Here is a 21,361-nt window from a genome sequence, read left to right as displayed (position 1 = left end):
CACCAACGAAAACATCTGGAACTCTGCCATCGGAAGGCAGCATCAATGTTCAAGAATCCACACCACGCAGCACACACTCAGGAAAGAGATATCGGTGCCACAAGACCCGCACCATAAGGTTCAGGAACAGCTGCTACCATCAGACTCCTCAACAACAAACTCAGTTCAGGGACTTATGTAAGGAGGGTACTTTTACACTTTATTGATGTTTTTCTCTCTGTATCGTACAGTCGGTTTGTTTAAATTTCTTTATTTGTTTACATCTCAGTGTTGAGTCAGCTTTATATGGCATTGCCAAGAAGGGTTAATTCTGCATGGCCCACAGCAAAAATAATTTCAGGGATGGATGTGACGTCATGTATGAACTCTGACAAAAAATCTGAAATCCGAAATTGGAAATGTCAGATGTTTTACACGTCTGGACATGGCAAAAGAAACCTTTTCAATGCACTGTTGCCAAAAGTGACTTTAGTTAGGGAATATTCTGGGATTTGGAGCTTTCATAATGTGACAAAGACAAGGCCATTTCCTAACCCCTGTTGATCTAACTAATGTGAATTAAACATCTGCGATCCTAGCTCCATGAAACAAGCCTTTGATAAGTTGGGTCACTCTTATGGTGCCATGTTCTCCCAGAGTAAATCATCTCTGATACCAAACTTTTTTTCCCCTCCAAGAGCAGTTTAATGATTTTGGGAGATGTAATGGTGTCAAATAAACATTCCATCATCTGGAATCCAATGAAGTGGTTCAACCACATCGGAAACGACCACAGCAAGAGTGAGTTGAGGAGGGGAGTGAATTTGTCCAATTTGCAATAACATTCACCACGTGTCATTTTTCTTACAGACAGGCCAGAATGGGGTGTTTTTGGGGGGCACGGCGGGTCTTATCACAGTCCCTCATAGAGGAGGGTATCAATCACTTCCCCAATCTCCTTATAGCCCCCTGGCACCCGATCCAGGTGGGTGCAGACTACCTGGGAGGGAGGGGCAATGACAAGAGGAGTCCACCTGGCTGCCCCGACAACAATGGTTGGCGGGAGACCCTCAAATATAAACTGCCCCTTGAGTACATTCATTCCGAGAATGTGGGGGGGTTGGGGTCTCATTGTGACATCATAGCGAGAGAGTAAATATTGGGAGATTGCCATGGTTTCACTTGTCTTTCTGTATTATTGTGTAACAATAAACCCATTGATGACATCACACAGCCAGCAAACCCAGTTGCTGAGACTGCAGTCGTGTTCATTGTGAGGGTTGAACGTGGTGCGAGCGCGTGGCACAGTCTTTGCCGAATACCAGGGCTTTTTGGCCAAGTGAGGCTCACGGTGGTGACGTATTTGAATTACTACATCACACGTCACTGGAAACACCTCGCGTGTGACTTGCAGGAGAATGGGCAATGCCTTGTGCTGTCTACGAGTGGCACGAGTGGCTGGGGAAGAGGAGCAGAGTAGGAGATCCCTCACTCCTCGGAAAAGAATGACGTGCAACTGCTGCAAGAAGATCAGAGGCAGGTGGTTTCATTCCCGAGTTGCTGCGGAGGAATCGTCAGACTTCAATGTCGACCGCAGGGAAGAAAACACGCAGCAGGTACTCTCAGTCACGTGTGAAACCTTCTATGAGGCAATGTCGAAATGAACATAAGTTGTACTGTGTGCACAAGGTTCATTACTCACGTAAACATCAGACACTCATCCTATAAGGAGAGTTTGGTGTTTCGCAGCTAATTATCTCCAATTCAGTGTTGGTAAATCAGTTATGCTTTGTCTTATCTTTTTCCAAAGCATCTACAGATTGGGTGCTTCATTTATTCTGAAACTTAAACAAGGTCTTCAACAAGTGAATCCTACTTGGAATTTATACATTCCTACTTAATAAATGGGTCCAGATAGTCTTATTTTTGTAAATTAAAATGAAAAACATTCTCTTTCCTTTCACAGGACAAAGGATCCCCAAGGTTTAAAGTGTAAATGATAAAACTGGAATTACTGGATATTTCAATAAGAACAGAAAAGGCTGGAAACTCCCAGCAAGTCAGGAGGTGACCAACCTGCTGACTATTTCCAACATTTTCTGTTGTTACATTTGAAGTATAATTATTTTTAATATTTCTTCTGGGAACAATTGGCTGTCAAAGGCAGGAATTAAATACTCTTTATTGTTTTGGGGTAGGGAGAGTTTAGTGCTTTTTTTAGGAAGGAATATATGGGTTGGCACAACATCAAGGGCTGAAGGGCCTGTACTATGCTGCAGTGTTCTATGTTCTGTGTTTCTGCCGTGGTGATTTAAGAGTAAATATTAACCAAGGACCCCCAGAAGAATGTGCCCTTTCCTTTGGTTTCTGCCCTGGAACGAGATGAGATGAGAGACTGGAGTCCTGGTTTTGTGGCTGAAATCAAAACAAGAGTGTTCTTCGTAAAGATGCACCAAGAATCTGTGGTTTGCCTTTCATCAAATTCAAGTCAGAAACCTCAGCCTTGAGTGTATAGGTGTGAAATCTGAATGTCTCTGGGGATTGACCCTGTGCCATGTGTTCAGTTGCAATGCCTTGGGCCAATCCTGAAAGGTGTTTTGCCTTGCTTTTTCCAGATACTTTTGTTCTGTTCACTGCCATGGTTCACATGACGCAGTGGATTTGAAAATAGTCATTAAGTTTTAACTGTGATTTTTACCTTCAAGACCACATGCTTGTTCTTGGTAAAATGTTTTTATTGAGTTGGAAGGTTGGAACAGTGTGGTGCATTATCAGGATATAAGGTTAATTGGGATAAGAGTGAAATGATGCTTTTGACAAGAATGGATTATGCAAACTGCAGAGATATTGTTACATTTAAGTGGTTGGATAAAATTAAGTATTTCGGGATAAATGTAGATGATAATTATAATCATTTATATGAGTTGAATTATAGACCATTATTACATTAAATTAAATAAGATTTAAATAGGTGGAAAGATTTACCGATAACTTTAATAGGGCGCTGTGTTGGCACAGTCTCTCATGGTGTATAACGCCACATGGCGGAGCAGCCATGGGAAGATGGCGCTGTCAAGGTTTTCTCCCTGCCTCAATTCACCTGCCCAGCGCACGCCTGGGGCAGCGATTCTGATATCACAATGCACGAGGTGACTGAGCTTAGGCTGCCCTTAAGAGGGCGCGGGCTGAATTTGAATAAAAACATCATTAATGGCTTTCAATGTGGTGGCTGAGTCTTTCTTGGTTGTGTCCAGCACGACAGTGTTTTAAAATGAATTTTTTCCCCCGTATTCAGTATTTTTGTCAATCAATTACATGTGGGATTCCTAAAAGGTTTTAAGGATTTCCATGTGCTGGGAAGATCTTTATTATGAAAAGGTAAATAGGCAAGAGTATCTATACAAAAATTGACTTGGAGTTTTATAATTACCACATTTTCAGGATTATTATGAAGCGGCACAATTCAAGTTTATTAATAGAATGGTTGGATCACAACAATCTTTACGTTGGGCTAAAATCCAAATGGCTCAGCTTCATGAACAAAGAATGCAACAGTTTATTTATAAATGGAATGCTCAACTATTCCAAAATTATCCTTTACCGGTGTTAAAACATTTCATGGAAATATGGTATCGGACCAACGTTGCTATTGGTGCTGAGGGCAAAATTTCGGCTAAAACCCTTTGTATTAAAATAAGCTTTGTATTAAAATAAATCACGTATTCCTGAATATTTGGGAAAAGAAAGGTATTATCTTGGCCGAAGATTGTTATGAAGCTGGAAATTTTGTTTCATATCAGTGATAGAATGAAAAAATGGATCAGGTCCATGCTTAGTAACTTTGTTACTAGATAATTCTGGACACAGTTTGAGATTACCTAGAAGGATGAGATTTGAATGTTTAATTATTGAAGGAGGGGAAATGGGATTGATTACACAAATGTATGCTTTATTACAAAATAAGATGCCTAAGTCGGATATTTATAAAGTGAGAAGTAAAAGGAAGGAGGATCTGTCGGTTTTAATTTCTCAGGATGATTGGATGACATTATGTGAGGACAGTGTGACTAAGCCAGTAAACGTTATATAAAGATTCGTTCATTATAATTTTATTCATCAACTTTACTTAACACCTGAGAAGTTGAAGAGGTATAGATTTATCTCTTTGGATATGTGTTTTCAATGTGGAGAATAGATAGGGTCTTTTTTACATTCAGTATGGTTATGTGATCAGGTGAAACCCTTTCTGAATGGAATTATGGAACTTTTGCAGGGGTTGTTTAAATTTAAGCTTTCATTAGAGCCGTTAGTATTTTTATTGGGACATATGAAGTAAAATGGAGTTTGGAAATGAAATTGGATACATTTCAAATTGCATTTGTTCAGTTGGAATAGGCAGTAGCGAGAAAATGTAAAGCTATAACCTGGAAAGATGAAATTGAATTAAGTATTCAGAGATGGCACATGGACTTGCAATCATGTATTCCATTGGAAAAGATAACTTACAATTTACGCCATCCGTCTACCATTTTTGTTAATGTGCGGGTCCCTCTGTGAAGTGTATGGGTCTAAATATGTCATGGTTGATTGGTGACATCAAACCCGACTATGATGGTTTGTTTCTTTAGTTTGAGGTTGTAGAGGATGGGAGGGAGCTAAGAGAGGGGGTAGGAGGGGGGTATATATGGGGGAAATTTTTGTATGTTAATATGATGTATTTTATTGTGGATTTTGAATTTGATTTTAAATAAAGTATACAAAAAGAAGATTACTTTGTAGACCACATGCTAATAGTTCCTTTCATTGTTGTTCAATAACATCTGATCCTTTCCTGCTTCTAAACTGTATTTCTGTGAAATCTCCACACAGCGGCTTCTCTGTGCATTTCCGGCACTACCTGATCCAATGCACTAATTGATAAGGTGGTGTCTGCAACCTATCTTAAGGAAGGCTGAGACGACCACAGATCGCTAGTGATTGTTGTTTACTTTCAAGCAAAGTTGGCTCGGCCAAGGGTTCTTCTCAGATCTCTGAATGTGCAGTGTGACAAGAGTTTTAGAGGTAGCTTGGAATGAATTACTCGAGCAGCTTCCACACACACACATTTGAAAAGCCAGAATTTTAGCAGGATTATTGCATCCTGCTTTTTGCAAAGGAGCAACAAAGTATCCACATACAGCTTGCCTAGGAGAGCATGTGGCGTTAGCAGGCAGAGTTAGAACAGCTTTGCTCTCAGAGAGGGAGGGAGTGAGAGAGAAGGAGTCAGAGAAATCTGTTCCAGAGGGACAAGCTGCCAAACTTTGGAAGGCTGCCTGGTCAAAGGAGAAGACTGATGGTCTGAAAGATGACCTGAAAGAAAAAGGATCATCCGGAGAACCCTGAAGGGGGCAAGTTCTGTCAGAAAGACAGAATTAAGAAGAAATCAGTTGCAGATGCTCTGGAAATGGAATCTCTCTCTCTGAAAACCAGCAAGAGCCCTTCTGAGTGGTAACCATATGTCTGTTAAACACCAAAGCTTGGTGAACTTTGTTAATGCTAATGTATGAGCACTGTTGCAAGAATTGCCTGCAACCAGTGAGATTGGACTGTGATCCAAAGAACTTTTCTAATCTTCAATACACATTACACTCACCTGCACTTAGTATTTGAGGGCGGATTAAGTGGGTTAGGTAGGTTAAGTAATAAGTTAAAGTTCAATTCTGTTTTCATGTTCAAATAAAATTCTAAACTACTTTTGTTTAAATAACCCTGTGTTGTCGTGCATATCTATTGCTACTGGTTTTTGGGGTCATCTGGACTCCGTAACATTTTATGGGGGCTCATCCTTTAGGATTTGAACATTGCAGTTTCATGATTTATTAGTTGATTGGGATGTTTTTGCAGGCTATTTTTACAAGCTAACAGAAAGCTTGTGTCTGGAAAAACTGCAGCAATGGATGTTGATACATTTTTGTTACAACCATCACCTGCAGAACTGCAGAAGGTGAGAAAATAGGAACTGATGGCTATTTCTGAGGCATTGAAAATTGTTGAAGTTAAACATTGGATGAGAAAAGTACAAACGTAGAGGATTATAATAGTGAAATATTACATGTGAAGGAAAATTTGTTGAGGAAGACTCACAAAAGGACATTCCAGAATAATAGGCATTTTCAGAGAGCTCATGTGGACCAGATTAATAAACCTGTTCATAAGGTTAGGATGGAGCAGGATAGTAGGGCTGAAATAAAGTCTGGAGAAAATGTTCAGTAAAAAGATGAAGGAAAGGTAGGAAAGGACAGAACTTCTGTATTTATATGCCATTTGTGTAAGAAAGCTGGTCGTGTGACTGTCTAGTCTTGAAACAGAAAAGGTAAAAACAGGTTTAACCAGAACCATGTATACAGAAACAGTGGAATTTAAGGAGAGCAGAGGTGCATAACCTGATCAGTAGGTCATGGATGTTTTCAAGCCTTTTGTGTCAGAGGGCTTTGTCTCAATAAAGGAGGGAGAACCACAGGTTTCAGTTAACATTCTTAGAGATACTGAGGCTGCTCAGTCATTGTTGTTAGAAACCGTTTTAACTGTGGATCAAAGGACAGACACAGAGGAGACAACTTTGATTAAAGGTGTTGGAGATGAGGTAGGGTCAATATTGCTTCACAAGGTTGTGCTAAATTCAGAATTAGTCAAAGGAACTGTTGTAGTAGGAGTTACCCATGCAAGGTGTCTCGTTTTTGCTGGGGAATGATTTGTCAGAGAATAAAGTTGGGTCAGTTTTAAGATTGACAAATTGGCCTAGTAAGGATGTGGTTAGAGAGGATGGTGAGATATATCCTGCATGTGCGGTAACTAGGTCTGTGACTAAGAAAATGATGACAGCTGAAGATGATCCAGTTGGGGGAGTCACGTGATGGAGTAGTGGCCGGTCAGGGAATTCCAGCCCTCTCCGGAAAAGTTAAAAAAAAACGCACAAAACACAAAGGTACAAGATTAAAATTTAAAACAAACTAAAAATAAAGGTGAGAAGAAAATGGCAGCGAAGAGAGAAATGTCGAAAACAACGGGAAGAAGAGAAGAAGAAAGAACGTCGGAAGAAGAAGGTGAAGGCCTTACCTGTCCGAGGAGGCCCGCCGCGGAGAGAGAAGCCCGCTCCCTCAGGTCAGTGGAAGTCCCGGGTTCGGGACTACAAAAATGGCTCGCAGATCCGAGTAAAAGTGCGCAACCGCGCAAGAAAAAAACACACTGACGGGAGGGGGAAACAGCTGCGGAGTCGATCTCCACAGCTGAGAGAGACACCTGCAGCACAGCAGCTGGTGCAGAACAGAGACAATAACGACAACAAGAAAGAAGAAGGTAAAAAGAAAAGAAGGAAACAACAGATGGTCAATCCAGAGGAAGAAGAAGAAGAAGAACAGAAAGAAGTGGAAGAAGAAGAGAAAGGCAAGACAATGGATGTATCTTTTTTCAAAGAATATATGGAATCAGTGAAAGAATGGCAATTACAAGAATTTAATGAGATAAAAAGAAGAATTAAGAATGCAGAAGAAAAAATGAATAAAATAGAAATGGTCATATCAGAGATAGGAAAAAGAGTGGAGAATGTGGAAGAACGAGAAATAATCGTAGAAATGGAAGTAGAGGACAAAAGAGAAATTAGAAGAATCTAATAAAAAAGTTAAAGAGGCACATGAGCTGTAAGCTCAGAAGACAGATATAATGGAAAACTACATTAGAAGAAATAATATAAACAGGGTCCTAGGAAGACCAGAATTACAGGAAGAAATGGAAATAGAGAGGGCACATAGAACATTAGCCCCGAAACCACAACCGCAGCAAAAACCAAGATCCATTTTAGTAAAATTTTTAAGATATACAACAAGAGAAAATATATTGGAGAAAGCAATGAAGAAAATAAGAGAAGACAAAAAGCCACTGGAATACAAAGGTCAAAAATTTTTTTTCTAACCAGACATAAGTTTTGATCTCCTGAAGAAGAGGAAGGAGTTCAATACAGCAAAAACGATCTTATGGAAAAAAGGATATAAATTTATGTTAAAGTACCCAGCGGTACTTAAAATAGTTATTCCAGGGAAACAAAACAGACTATTCTCGGATCCAGAGGAAGCACGAAAATTTGCAGAACAACTACAAAACAAGCAGAGAGATGAAGACATGTAATGAGAGTAAAAATGACCACGAACTATATGTATGTGTGTATATGGGTATATGTATGTATATATTATATATATATATATATATAATATATATATTATATATATATATATATATATATATATGTAGATGTGTATGTATGTGTGTGTATACATGAATGTATACGTATTTAGAGGAAAATATATAGGGTATAGATAAGAATTAATAAGGGAATGAAAGGGAATAGAGGGAATAAGGAGGGAATTAAAAGAGTGACCTTTGTTACATATGAAAATTGAAATCTTTTCCGGTGGGGGGCTGGGTGGGGATGAGTTATGGTCACTGCAAAATCAGTTGACATTTGCGAGTGAATTCGCAAATCCAAATGGAGAGGGGAGATGTGTTTGCCCAACAAGAGATAAAGGGCAACTCAGGAGGGGGAGGGGAGAATGGGGTTAAAGAAGTTTTAAATAGGAGAATAAGGAAAATTTTTGATGTTTTAGAAATGTTGTCTTATAAAGTGTTCAAAACAAGAAAACAGAAATGGTTAAGAAGGAAAGGTGATGATGGAGAAACGGAAAGGGAAGATAAACAAAGTATGAAATGGCTATGTTGAACTATATGACTTTAAATATTAACGGAATACATAACCAAATCAAAAGGAAGAAACTGCTAAATTTACTGAAAAAAGAAAAAATTGATATAACATTTGTGCAAGAAACACATTTAACTGAATTGGAGCACAAGAAATTAAAGAGAGATTGGGTAGGACATGTAACAGCAGCGTCGTACAATTCAAAAGCAAGAGGAGTAGCTATATTAATCAGTAAAAATGTACCAATTAAAATAGAAGAGGAAATAATAGATCCAGCAGGGAGATATGTAATGATAAAATGTCAGATATATTTGGAGTTTTGGAATCTACTCAATGTATATTCCCCTAACGAAGAAGATCAAAAGTTTATGCAAGATATTTTTTTGAAGATAGCAAATACGCAAGGGAACATATTAATAGGAGGGGATTTCAACCTTAATTTGGATTCAAATATGGATAAAACTGGGAAAAAAATTAACAGAAAGAACAAAGTAACCAAATTTATAATTAAATCGATGCAAGAAATGCAACTTTTGGATATATGGAGGATACAACACCCAAAGGAAAAGGAATATTCATATTATTCGGGTAGACATAAAACATACTCAAGAATAGACCTATTTCTGTTATCAGCTCGTAAGCAAGATAGAGTAAGAAAAACAGAATATAAAGCTAGAATATTATCGGACCATTCACCCTTGATATTGACAACAGAGTTAGAGGACATCCCTCCAAGAATGTATAGATGGAAATTAAACTCCATGCTACTTAAAAGGCAGGATTTTAGAGAATTCATTGAAAGACAAATTAAAATGTACTTTGAAATAAATACGGAATCAGTGAAAGATAAGTTTATACTATGGGATGCAATGAAAGCGTTCATTAGAGGGCAAATAATAAGTTATGTAACCAAGATGAAGAAGGACTATAATCAGGAAACAGAGCAGTTGGAAAGGGAAATAGTATATATAGAAAAAGAATTAGCAATGAAGGAAGATACAACTAAAAGAAGAGAATTGGCAGATCAAAAAATAAAATATGAAACACTACAAACATATAAGGTGGAGAAGAACATAATGAAGACAAAACAGAAATATTATGAACTAAGGGAAAAAACGCACAAAATCCTAGCATAGCAGCTTAAGACAGAACAAGCTAAGAAAATTGTATTGGCATCAAGGAAAAAAGACAAACAAATCACATATAATCCAACGGAGATCAATGAAAACTTTAGAGAATTCTATGAACAATTATACCAAACTAAAAACTAAGGGAAAGAAGGCAAAATAGATGAATTTTTAACTAAAATTGAACTACCAAAATCACAAATAGAGGAATAAAATAAATTAACAGAACCATTTGAAATAGTAGAAATACAAGAGATAATTAAAAAAAACTACCAAATAATAAAACACCAGGAGAGGATGAATTCCCAATAGAATTCTATAAAACATTTAAAGATTTATTAATTCCTCCCCTCCTGGAAGTAATCAACCAGATTGACAAAACACAAAGCTTACCAGATTCATGTAAAACAGCAATAATTACAGTAATACCAAAGGCAGGGAAAGATCCACTCGCACCAGCATCATATAGACCAATATCATTACTTAACACAGATTATAAGATAATAGCTAAACTATTAGCAAACAGATTAGCAGAATATGTACCTAAAATGGTAAATCTAGACCAAACTGGATTTATTAAAAAAAGACGCACAACAGACAATATTTGTAAATTTATTAACTTAATTCATGCAGTAGAAGGGAGTAAAGCGCCAACAGTAGCAGTTGCTTTAGACGCAGAGAAGGCCTTTGAAATGAAAGGGGAGGGATTAGACGAAGGGGCCCGAGAAATGAAGGCAGTGTTAGGGAGACATGAGCAGGGAAATGATGAAGCGGAATTCCATTGATGCCCGTGTGTGTGTATAGAAGGCTGGTCTTTAGTACCATCCTTTTCGTATTGATCGAAGACTGGGCAAGACCACGTGTTGCCCATGTGCATATTCCGATGAAATGGTGTGGAATGGCCCCTGTTTATAAACAGGCATCTTCCACTCAAGTGGTTTCACATCCTCCTCAATCCCAAGGGTTTGCAAATAGATGAGGGAATATGGAATTGCTGCCAGGAAAGTACAACACGTCTTCAAACTAACAGGATTTTGCAATTTGTAGGAAACAACAGAAGATCACCTACAAAAACATAAGAAGACAGTAGGTGATCTTCTGAAATGGTTGGCAGTCGAGGGTCACTATGGAGTTCATATCACCGAAGACGAATTCTACGCATTAGGTGATGGTTTCCAGATGGAGGAAGAGGACGATGCGATGGGGTCATTTGCTGAGATGGGCGAAAGACTGAATGACCACCAGCAAGGCCTGAAGGTATGAACACTTCCAGGTGTTTTGGATAAGTGTATATTCGAACAATTGTAAAAATATTTTGGATTGGACTTTTCATCAGAACCTCTGATCAGTACAGATTTGATGAAAGGCGACTGACTAAATTTCACTTAAATAATGACTAACACAATTTCCAAATAATGTTGAATTGAATTTTGACGATCTTCTCCCAATCCTATTCAAAGATCTAGCAGATCCTCTTTCTAACTCAGTCCTACTTTCTGTTCTTTGCTCTGGCCCAGTCACGCAAGTGATGAGAGATGACGGGAATATGATTAACTCACTAGTGAAGGGGCAGTGATTGACGATGGTCACAGAGGCCCTTCACTAACAATCTCACCATGGCAGCTTCTTAACAAAAACTCTTCACCTCAGTAATGCAGTTTTCTCATATAATGTGGATATTGATGTTGTAAAGGGAAGAACCTCCTCCCCTATTTTGATAACTCCAGCACCCACTCATGTGATTAACTCTTTATAACCCATTGAATGGGCCATGCAAGCTATTCACAACCAAAAAGGGTTGAGGAAGCATACACCACCGGAATGAATTCTGGCGTAGCAACGTCACTGTTCGTCCACTCAACCAGGCCAGATCCTTGTGCAGATCTAGGGATTGGTTTGGAAAAGAGAGTGAGTAAGGCTACAACCCCTCACTACCACAATTTTCCTGTTGTTGAAGCAACTGTTGGTGACAGCAGGAGCAGAAAGATCCATCCCATGTTTCTCCAGGGGCTCCCTCAATTCTGATGTGTGGTAGCACCATTGTGCTAAATGGGATAGATTCAGAATAAATTGACAGCTGGAATCACAGTGGCCAAAAGGTACGATGGGCCTTTAACATTTGCAGCAGGAAAGTGTTACTTACCATCGTTAGTTCTCCCATTACAACCAAGACAAGTCATCACCATGGTTTAATAGGGAATGCAGATGCACATGAGGTGCCAGACTGATAATCTTACAACATTGGACAGTGGGCAGGCAATGCAGAAAAAAAAATAACATTCCAAAGACAGAATTAACCGCTGATGAAATTTGAGCTCTGTCATCCTTCCGGCTGGATCATGAACAGTAAACAGGAAAAGAGGGACCAAGGGTCTCCTCATTCTCAGTGGAGGTAGTCCTCAGCTTCTGAATAACAAAGTTGGGGTTAAGACACTTTCTAGCATGTTCCATCAGGTTCTTCCGACACCATCACAGAAATCACTTTCACCCCATTTATTTTACTTTGGAACACCAAGTGCAAATAGGACCAGACTCCATCACATTCGAAGTACTGAAGAAGTTCAGTCTAGATTTTTTTGCACCTCTTGTCACAGTTGATGCACTGACATCCTTCTGACAAAGTGGCAAATTCTTCTGGTATCTGGTCCATCTACCAAAAGCAGGACAGAGCCATACTTTAATAATCAGCTGCCCGATGGAAAGTGTGGCCCACACACTGTGACATAAAGTGGCATTGTTCACCAATAACCTGCATAATGGTACTTCATTTGGGTGTTGTCACATGACTCCAGGTCTCCTTCTCACTGTGGTCCTAACATAGACCAGCCATTTTGAGTACTGTAATTACCAAAGCAGATCAGAGGCTACCTGTCAAGCAGTAGGTGGCGAACCTTTGCTCCGCACTTGACTGGATGAGCACAATTCCCAAAGGGCCCAAGGACCCTAACAGCAGAGCAAAGCAGTTGGCTTGATTGGCCCTCCATTCATTCTCTCCACTGAGGTGGTCCTGTATCCTATCAACGGAGTGAACGACATCTACTCGACTCCAAGAATATGTCCAAAGAGGTGCCACCTGACATGGACAGGGACGTGCGGTAGGGCTGTAGGAACATTACTACCTGCTGATTCCCCTCCACACTCCTATCCCTTCTCAGGGGCTAAATTCAGAACTCCCAACCTTAAAACTTTGTAGAAAGAACTTGACAAGTAGCATGACAGCTATTCAAGAAGGTGGTCCATGATGACATTGCCGGCAGTGAGGCAGAACTAATCAGTTTGGGCCCTGGCAGGGACACCTGCATCTTGAAGTACTAATGTGAAAATGATAATTACCCAGAATGTTTTCACTAAAATGGGGATAGATTTTCATGTTTGTCATTCCTTAATATGCAGTGCTCAAGTCAGATTTTCATCGTTAAAAAAGAGCAAAGATCTTTAAACATTTACCAATTGGTGTTATCTTCTTTTCGTAAAGCATTGCTTAACATGTATGCAAATTATTGCCCTGTGTGTGCTTGACAGCCTGGTTTGTTTTGGAATAAGGCGACTTGAATAAAGTCTTGTCAAGTCCAAAGGATGTTGAACAAAATGGTAAAGATAAATACAATAAAGTCACTGTTATGTCTCTGTGTGGGAGGCTTCTTAAATAGCAGAAGTAAAATCTCTTCTGCTATTTGAATCTTGCATCTTCTTAGAGATGCAAGATTCAAATAGCAGAAGAGATTTTACTTATTAATGCCTTCCACCATGCCAGGAAATGTTCATACTCACATAGACATGCACCCCACATTGGTGCACGACATTTACGACAGTGAGACGGGTGTGTTATCTCGTTAGGATCATGTGAACTCTTTTGTAACTTCCTAGGAATACACCCTTCTCACTGTGGTAACCGTCGTGCACTACTGGGGGGCACCTATACATGAGTATGAGTGTGAACAGTTTCCTGAGATGGTAGAAGGCATCAGTAAGTAAACTCCCTTCTGTTATTTGAATCTTGCATCTCTAAGTTATTTAAGAATCCTCCCAGGTAACACGGAGACAGAACATGTTGGCAGTGGTCAAGAATAAAACTATAAAATGGATTGGAAGTGACTGAAATCTGAAGGGGAAGAAGAGAAAAAGTACACCTGAAAATGAATGGCTGGTGCAACAGCAGTTCACCCAGTGATGGACGGGAGGCTGAAGATATTGTTGAATCGTTGAAAACGTTTCAGCAGATGTACAATTTAGCAGTGAAAAGCTATTTTAAAAATGCAACAGCGAGGAGAAGGTTAGTGCTATACATGTCTGGATAGGGGAGCCAGGCCGTGACTTATTTAATAGCTGAGAGCTTACGGGGTGGAGAAAAATGATCCAGAGCAGATATTTGCAAAGGTTGTTTCTCACCTTGAACTCAGCTCTAATCCTAGACTTGAATGCAATGAATTTCAAGGTTTTGTGTAAGAGACTGATGAGACTGTTACTAACTTCCTTACTACACCAAAAACTAATGCTGCAAAATGCAGATGGAAGGATATAGAGGAAAGATTAGCTGATCCACTAATATGCCCATCCTGAATGCAAAAGTCTCTTATAGGGAAGGATAGCTTGAAACTGGCCAAAGATATAGAAACAGGCAGAGTCTTCGAATCCACGAGGACACAAATGAAATCCCTATCAATGCAGACCCACCCACAGCAAAGTGAAGGAAGGGTTGATGCTATAAAAAATACAATCAGAAAAGTGCCACCCCCAGGACCTGTAGGAAGGGCAGCAGACAACACCCCTCCGTGACCAAAATGATTGCCCCGCATATGGTTCTGAATGTGGAGCCTACGGCATAGCAAACCACTGGGCGAAGATGTGCAAGTCTGGGGTGAAGGAAACAGTGATACCAGTGAAGAAAAAAAGACAAGAAGATCCACCATCTCTTGAAACTGTTCACACACTCATATACATAGACATCCACCCCACAGTGGTGCACGACATTTACTACAGTGAGAAGGGTGTATTCTTACACAGTTACAAATTAGTTCACATTCTCCTGACTAGATCACAGTCAACTCTAGTTAGATTTCACGTGTTCTCTTTTAAATCATGAAAGAATATTAAATCCCTGAATGGAAAGATAAGGATGAGATCATTCAAATGACAAAAGTTTAATGTGCTTAAGTTTAAAGTAAGTCTGTTTGACGGGGAAGGGACTGTGTACAAATACTGAAGGAGAGGATTTATTTTCTTATCAGTCAAATTAAATATGGAATATATTCTATTCCATCTCAGCAGGATTCATCCTTTGACACAAGCAAAGAATTGTAGATCACGGTAGTTGATTAAACCTCCGAAAGGATAAAACCGTTTAGGTTTCTTGACTTGAAATACGTTTCCTGTGTGTATTTAAGGGTGTTTTGGTACCCTGATTTTTAATAAATTGGGAAACCTGAATATTTTATTTCAATTGCAAATGCAATAAATAGAAACCTTACCTCCCCCAAGACAACTTGGAGCAATAAAAATGAACCTAGGATTGTTTCTTTTCTAGGAACATCACCAAAAGTTGTCCCGGAAAGAGCAAGAGTTGGTTTTGGCCACAGAGGCAGCTCAGACTTTCCTGGAACAAAATGTCCAGGACCCTTTGCGAGACGAGGAAGTTGCACTGCAGGAGATCTTGAATGTCTTGATGGAGGAGTACGAATCCGCTTTATCAAGTGCAGATTCTCAATTAAACGTGATTGAGGATCTGCATCTAGAATTGCAGAAGTTCCGAAAAGGTGAGAGAAAGTATTCATTTATTTTCCAGATTACTATAAAATACTATTTACTGAGAGTTGAAAAGAATTCTAAGTAAGACAACAGAAAGCTACATGTGGTTTGGAATAACCCCAACTTGTAATTATTACAGGATCCTGTCAATGTATCAAAGTCTAGATAATCTGGTATTTTTTGACCATTTTGAATGCTTTAAAACATTTTACTATTTGACCATTATATTCCTTTAAACAGATCACGATGAATTTGAAACATTCATGAGTCATTTGGAGAAGGAACTAACAAAGATTAAAGCTGGGGAATTTGACTCCACGTCATTGACATTCAAACTTAAGAAGCAGCAATTCCTCTTCAAAGATCTTCAATTTCACAAAGGGGATCTAAGACACCTCAGACGATCTTGGAAAAGTGTCATCGATGCTGCCTTTCACTTTGAAATCAGGAATGCAATTGAAAGCTACAAGATCCAAATTGATCCTGATGCCATAAGCCAACATGTGGAGGAGACGGTTGAGAGCGCCGATGCTCGCTTCAACACACTTCGATCAGAAGTATGACATATCTTCATTTTTTTTTTAGATTAATAGCATTTAAACTCCAATTTTACTTAAGATCAGTAACTTGAGAGCATTTTGATAGACTGAGCAACTTGTGTAAGTTTTAGTCTTAGAAGAGTGGCTCTGGAAAAGGTTTGCGGCTGTTATTAATAATACCCATGAAGAACAGGAACAATGATTAAATCTTTCCAGTATTGTGGAGCTCTCTTGGTGGCCGAACTCACTCAAGTTGGACAGAGACCATTGCAGAAAATAAGTCGTGATCTCATTTCCTTTTAATAAAATCAAATGTCGAACAGATCATAACTGGCGAAGATTTTCCAGACTGGCCTCCCACGTGTATTTGTCACTGAACAAGGTGTAATGTGTCCAATCCACAAAGGTCACATCGCTGGTTCAATATTCCTAAACTCAACGGTGAGGCTTGAATGGCATAACAGAAATGCAGCGTGTTCGGCTGGAACAAGCCCAGCCCCAAAAGAATTTCTGTCTAATCTTCACTGACACACTAAATTTGTGAAGGTTTTCAATGCTTCTGATATATTCCTGACTATCAGTTTATTTTGAAAGCAAACTCAAAATATTAATTAAAAGATTTATTGACATAATAAGAAAATGGAACAGTACGGCAGGGTAACAGGCATTTCACCTTTGGTGAGAAGTGAACATTGCCTTTTTGTCTGTGACCCTCTAAAAACTTGATGCAGGGAACAAAAAAATTATAGTTGGCATAAGTGATGGACCAGTAATGTATCGCTTGACTCATTTTGGATCGATTGGACACTCGATATTTGATAGCATCACAAAATCGTACATTTTAAAAATCCACATACTCATTCATTTCTTTCACTCTATAGTGCATTGGACTTGGAACCCGTCTTGGCAAAAAGTTGTTTGAACAATGGCAAGAGAAGGCAGATGAGCTGCGTTTGTGGCTAGAGAGAATTGAAACAGAAAGACGAATGGTTCAGCTGGAGGCCATCTCTAATCCAGAAATCTTGCAGCAAGAACTTGAAAATGTCATGGTAAATTAAAGTTGTTATTTCATAAATCACTGTGTAATGTTGCTTAATCTAATTTACGAGTAGAATAATTAATGCTTTGAAATAATGTTAATGTGCACATCCAATAACAGTGGTGAAGGCCACATGGGAGGTTGTAAGTTTGGCACCTGAAATAGGAAGTTGAGCTCCATTCATTCCACCTTGATCAGGTTTTAATGGGAGCCTGATGAAGATCCAACAGCCAATTTGCTTCCAGATGGTGGGGGCAAGATTGGAAACTGTAACAAAGAAGCCAAACAGTTCTGCTCTCATTGTGTGTCTATTTTCAGTATGGGTTTCCTCAGACCTTATCCATGTTTAATGGGGGCCTGGTGACTAAGGATATGGTGGCAGAATTTTGGATGACCTCCAAGATTATAACAGCAGAGCAAAAAATCTCAGCAAATCATTAATGGAATCATCAGGTGCAGAGACGATAACTCCATAGATGGGGGTTTCAGGAACAGGGGAAGGGAGGTGGGAGGAAAGTGGTGATTTGGAGCACATTTGGAGGTAAGATTTGTTTGCAAAGTGGCAGAGATTGATTTATTCCAAAGAAGTATTCAAACCATAGAACCTTACAATATTACAGAACAGAAACAGGCCCCTTTGGCCCTTCTTGTCTGTTCCGAACCCTTTTTCTGCCGAGGCCCTCTGACACACCCAGTCCATAGCCCTCCATACCTCTCCCATCCATGTACCAGTCCAAATTCTTTTCAAATTAAAAATTGAGCCCACAGTCACCACTTCAACGGACAGCTTGTTCCACTCTCCCACCTCTTCACTCTGTGTGAAGACGTTCTCCCTCATGTTCCCCCTAAATTTATCCCCTTCACCCTTACCCCATGTCCTCTGGTTTGTATTTCACTTGCTCTCAGTGGAACAAGCCTACCTATATTTACTCTGTCCTCCACATCATTTTAAATCTCTCTCTCAATTCTTCCCTCATTCTACACTCCAGGGAATAAAATCATAACCTGTTTAACCTTTTCCTACAACTCTGCTCCTGACGTCCAGGCCACATCCAAGTCAATCTCTGCACAATTGCCATCCTTCCTGCAGTTAGGTGATCCAAACTGCACACAATAATCCAAATTGGGTCTCACCAATGAAAATTAGACTTTATCCTTTGATTGATCAAGGTCAATGTGCCAAAAGTTCTCTTTGCAACCCTATCCACATGTGACACCATTTTCAGAGAATGAGGTGTCTGTATTCCCAGATCCCTCTGTTCTATCGTACTCCTCACTGCCCGACTGGTTACCATGTATGTCCTTTCTTGGCTTGTCCTTCCAAAATGCAACACCTCACACTCATCTGCATTAAATTCTATCTTGCATTTTTCAGCCCATGTTTCCAACAGGTCCAGATCCCTCTGCAAGCTTTGAAAACCTTCTTTGCTGTCCACAACACCTCGAATCCTAGTGTCACCTGCAAACTTGCTGATCCAATTTACCGCATTATCAACCAGATAGCCTTTCTATCTTCATTGAGGATAACTTCATTGAGGATTTTTCTTGCATTTTCTATACTCTTCAAGCACCTCATTTGCTCTGTGATGTCTATACCTGCTGCACACCTCTCTACTTCCAAATGATTCCTAAGCCTGTTAATCTTGACAGGAACATGCAAAGTCTGTACTTTCCAAATTTCACCTTTGTAGGTCTTCCACTGACCCCGCATATACTTTTCCAGGTCAACACCTTCTCAATCCTTTCTCATTTCCTCAAAATTGGCCTTTCTGCAATTTAGAACCTCAATCCGAGTCCCAGACCTATCCTTCTCCATCATTAACTAAACTAATGGCATCATGTTGACTGGAGTTGATGTTTGAGGAATTGGAATTTGAATCAGAAAGACAAATCACTAGTTCCAGTTTTGCTTTTCTGAAGTGGAGGGCTTTTCTGCTCATGCAGTCAGAGAAAAGTCGGACCATTTATTGCAGTAAATGGCCTGGGATTGATGGTCATGGAGAAAAGCTGTGGTCGAGAGGAGTCACGTGATGGAGTAGTAGCCCTCTCCAGAAAAGTCGGGAAAAACAAAGGAAAACACAAAGGAACAGAAATAAAAGTTACAGAAAAGTGAGTATAAAGGTGGAAAGAAGATGGCGACTAAAAAAGAAAAATTGAAAGCAACGGTAAGAAGAGAGGAAGAGAAGACAAAGGAGGAAAAAGGTGAAGGCCTTACCTGTCCGAAGAGGCCCGCTGCGGAGAGAGAAACTCGCTCCCTCAGGTCGGTAAATAATGGACTACAAAAATGGCTCGCTGAGCCGAGTAAAAGTGCGCAACCGCGCATGCGCGAGGAATCGCGCATGCGCGATGCGAATGAAAAAAACACACCGACGGGAGGGGGGACCAGCTGGGGTGTCGATCTCCACAGCCGGCAACGACAGCTGCAGAACACCTGCAGCAAGAAGAGACCACAGAAGACAATAGAAACAAGAAAGAAGAGAAGGAAAGGGCAAAAAAGAAACAACAGATGGCCAACCCAGAGGAAGAAGAAGAGGAAGAGGGAGAGTACAGTGAAATAGAAGAAGAAAAGAAAGGCAAGATAAAGAAGGTACTTTCTCTTATTAAAGGATACATGGAGTCATTTAAAGAATGGCAAACACAGGAATTTAATGATTTAAGAAAAAGAATAAACAACACAGAAGAGAAAATGAATAAAATAGAGATGACCTTAACAGAAATGGGAAAGAAAATGGACAAGATGGAAGAGCGGGCAGTAGCAGCAGAAATGGAGGTAGAAGACTTAAAAAAGAAATTGGAGGAATCTAATAAAAAAACTAAAGAGACACAAGAACTACTAGCTCAAAAAATAGATACAATGGAAAATTATAACAGAAGAAATAACATAAAGATAGTGGGCCTTAAGGAAGATGAAGAAGGCAAGAATATGAGGGAGTTTATAAAAGAGTGGATCCCTAAGACCCTAGGATGTCCAGAACTACAGCAAGAAATGGAAATAGAAAGGGCACATAGAGTATTGGCCTCTAAACCACAACCACAACAAAAACCAAGATCTATTGTAGTAAAATTCCTAAGATATACTACAAGAGAAAAGGTACTGGAGAAGACAATGGAAAAAGTAAGAGAGGGCAAAAAACCACTGGAGTATAAAGGGCAAAAAATCTTCATTTATCCAGATATAAGTTTTGAACTCCTAAAGAAGAGAAAAGAGTTCAATACAGCAAAGACGATTTTATGGAAGAAAGGGTATAAATTTATACTAAAGCATCCAGCGGTATTGAAAATATTTATTCCAGGACAACAAAACAGACTATTCTCGGATCCAGAAGAAGCACAAAAATTTGCAGAACAATTACAAAAATAGACTGAGGGAGGAAGACGGGTAATGAGAGTAAAAATGATCACGATTGATATGTATGTGGGTAAAGACAAAAATAGACTGAGGGATGAAGACGGGTAATGAGAGTAAAAATGATCACGATTGATATGTATGCGGGTAAAGAGGTATAAGAGTGAATAGAGACAATGTGCATACGTGAATGTATCTGTACTTAGAGGAAAATATAGATAGTATAGACAAGAATTAATAAGGGAAGGTAATGGAATAGAGAGAATAAGGAGGGAATTAAAAGAGTGACCTTGGTGACATATGAAAAGTGAAATCTTTTCTGGGGGGGGCGGGGTGGGGGGAAATAGCGGTCACTGCAAAATCAGTTGACGCTTGCGAGTGGATTCGCAAATCCAAATGGAGAGGGGAGATGTGGTTGTCCGACAAGGGATAAAGGACAACTCAGGAGGGGAAGGGGAGATTGGGGATAAATAAGATAGAAATAGGAGAATAAGGAAAATGTTGGATGTTGTAGGAATGTTGTCTTATAAAGAGTTGAAAATAAGAAAACAGAAATGGAAAAGGAGGAAAGGTAATGATTGAAAAACGGAAAGAGAAGATAAACAAAATATAAAAGGGCTACGCTGAACTATATGACTTTAAATATTAATGGAATACATAACCAAATTAAAAGGAAGAAACTACTAAATTTAAATGAATAAATGTATTCCATTAGAAAAAATAACATATAGGTTAAGAAATAATATTGAAATATTCGAACAAGTATAGGAGCCTTACATTAAATACAATAGTGAGAACCTACCGGGGACAAACATTACCTAAGTTGATGGAAGGAGAAGGAAAGAAAAGAATGGACTC

The 21,361-nt window shown here is 39.3% G+C and overlaps 1 protein-coding gene across 3 annotated transcripts in view; it reads left to right on the top strand.

Moving 5' to 3' along the window:
* Positions 1 to 1,224: 1,224 nt before the first annotated feature.
* Positions 1,225 to 21,361, top strand: part of LOC138759056 (microtubule-actin cross-linking factor 1-like) — a 32,115-nt gene continuing 11,978 nt past the window's right edge. For 2 of the 3 annotated variants that reach the window (XM_069928911.1, XM_069928910.1), the window contains exons 1-5: positions 1,225 to 1,595; positions 10,882 to 11,091; positions 15,359 to 15,587; positions 15,820 to 16,136; positions 17,000 to 17,167. In XM_069928911.1, coding sequence (XP_069785012.1) covers positions 1,398 to 1,595; positions 10,882 to 11,091; positions 15,359 to 15,587; positions 15,820 to 16,136; positions 17,000 to 17,167 — 1,122 coding nt within the window. In that variant the 5' untranslated portion in view covers positions 1,225 to 1,397. Of the gene's footprint in view, positions 1,596 to 4,904; positions 5,467 to 10,881; positions 11,092 to 15,358; positions 15,588 to 15,819; positions 16,137 to 16,999; positions 17,168 to 21,361 lie in introns of those variants that run through there. The other variant, XM_069928912.1, reaches the window with a different exon arrangement.

The sequence above is a fragment of the Narcine bancroftii genome, chromosome 3 (genome assembly GCF_036971445.1).
Source record: "Narcine bancroftii isolate sNarBan1 chromosome 3, sNarBan1.hap1, whole genome shotgun sequence".
Taxonomy (NCBI): domain Eukaryota; kingdom Metazoa; phylum Chordata; class Chondrichthyes; order Torpediniformes; family Narcinidae; genus Narcine; species Narcine bancroftii.
Note: the sequence above shows the minus strand (reverse complement) of the source record. Positions and strands in the feature narration are given on the sequence as shown.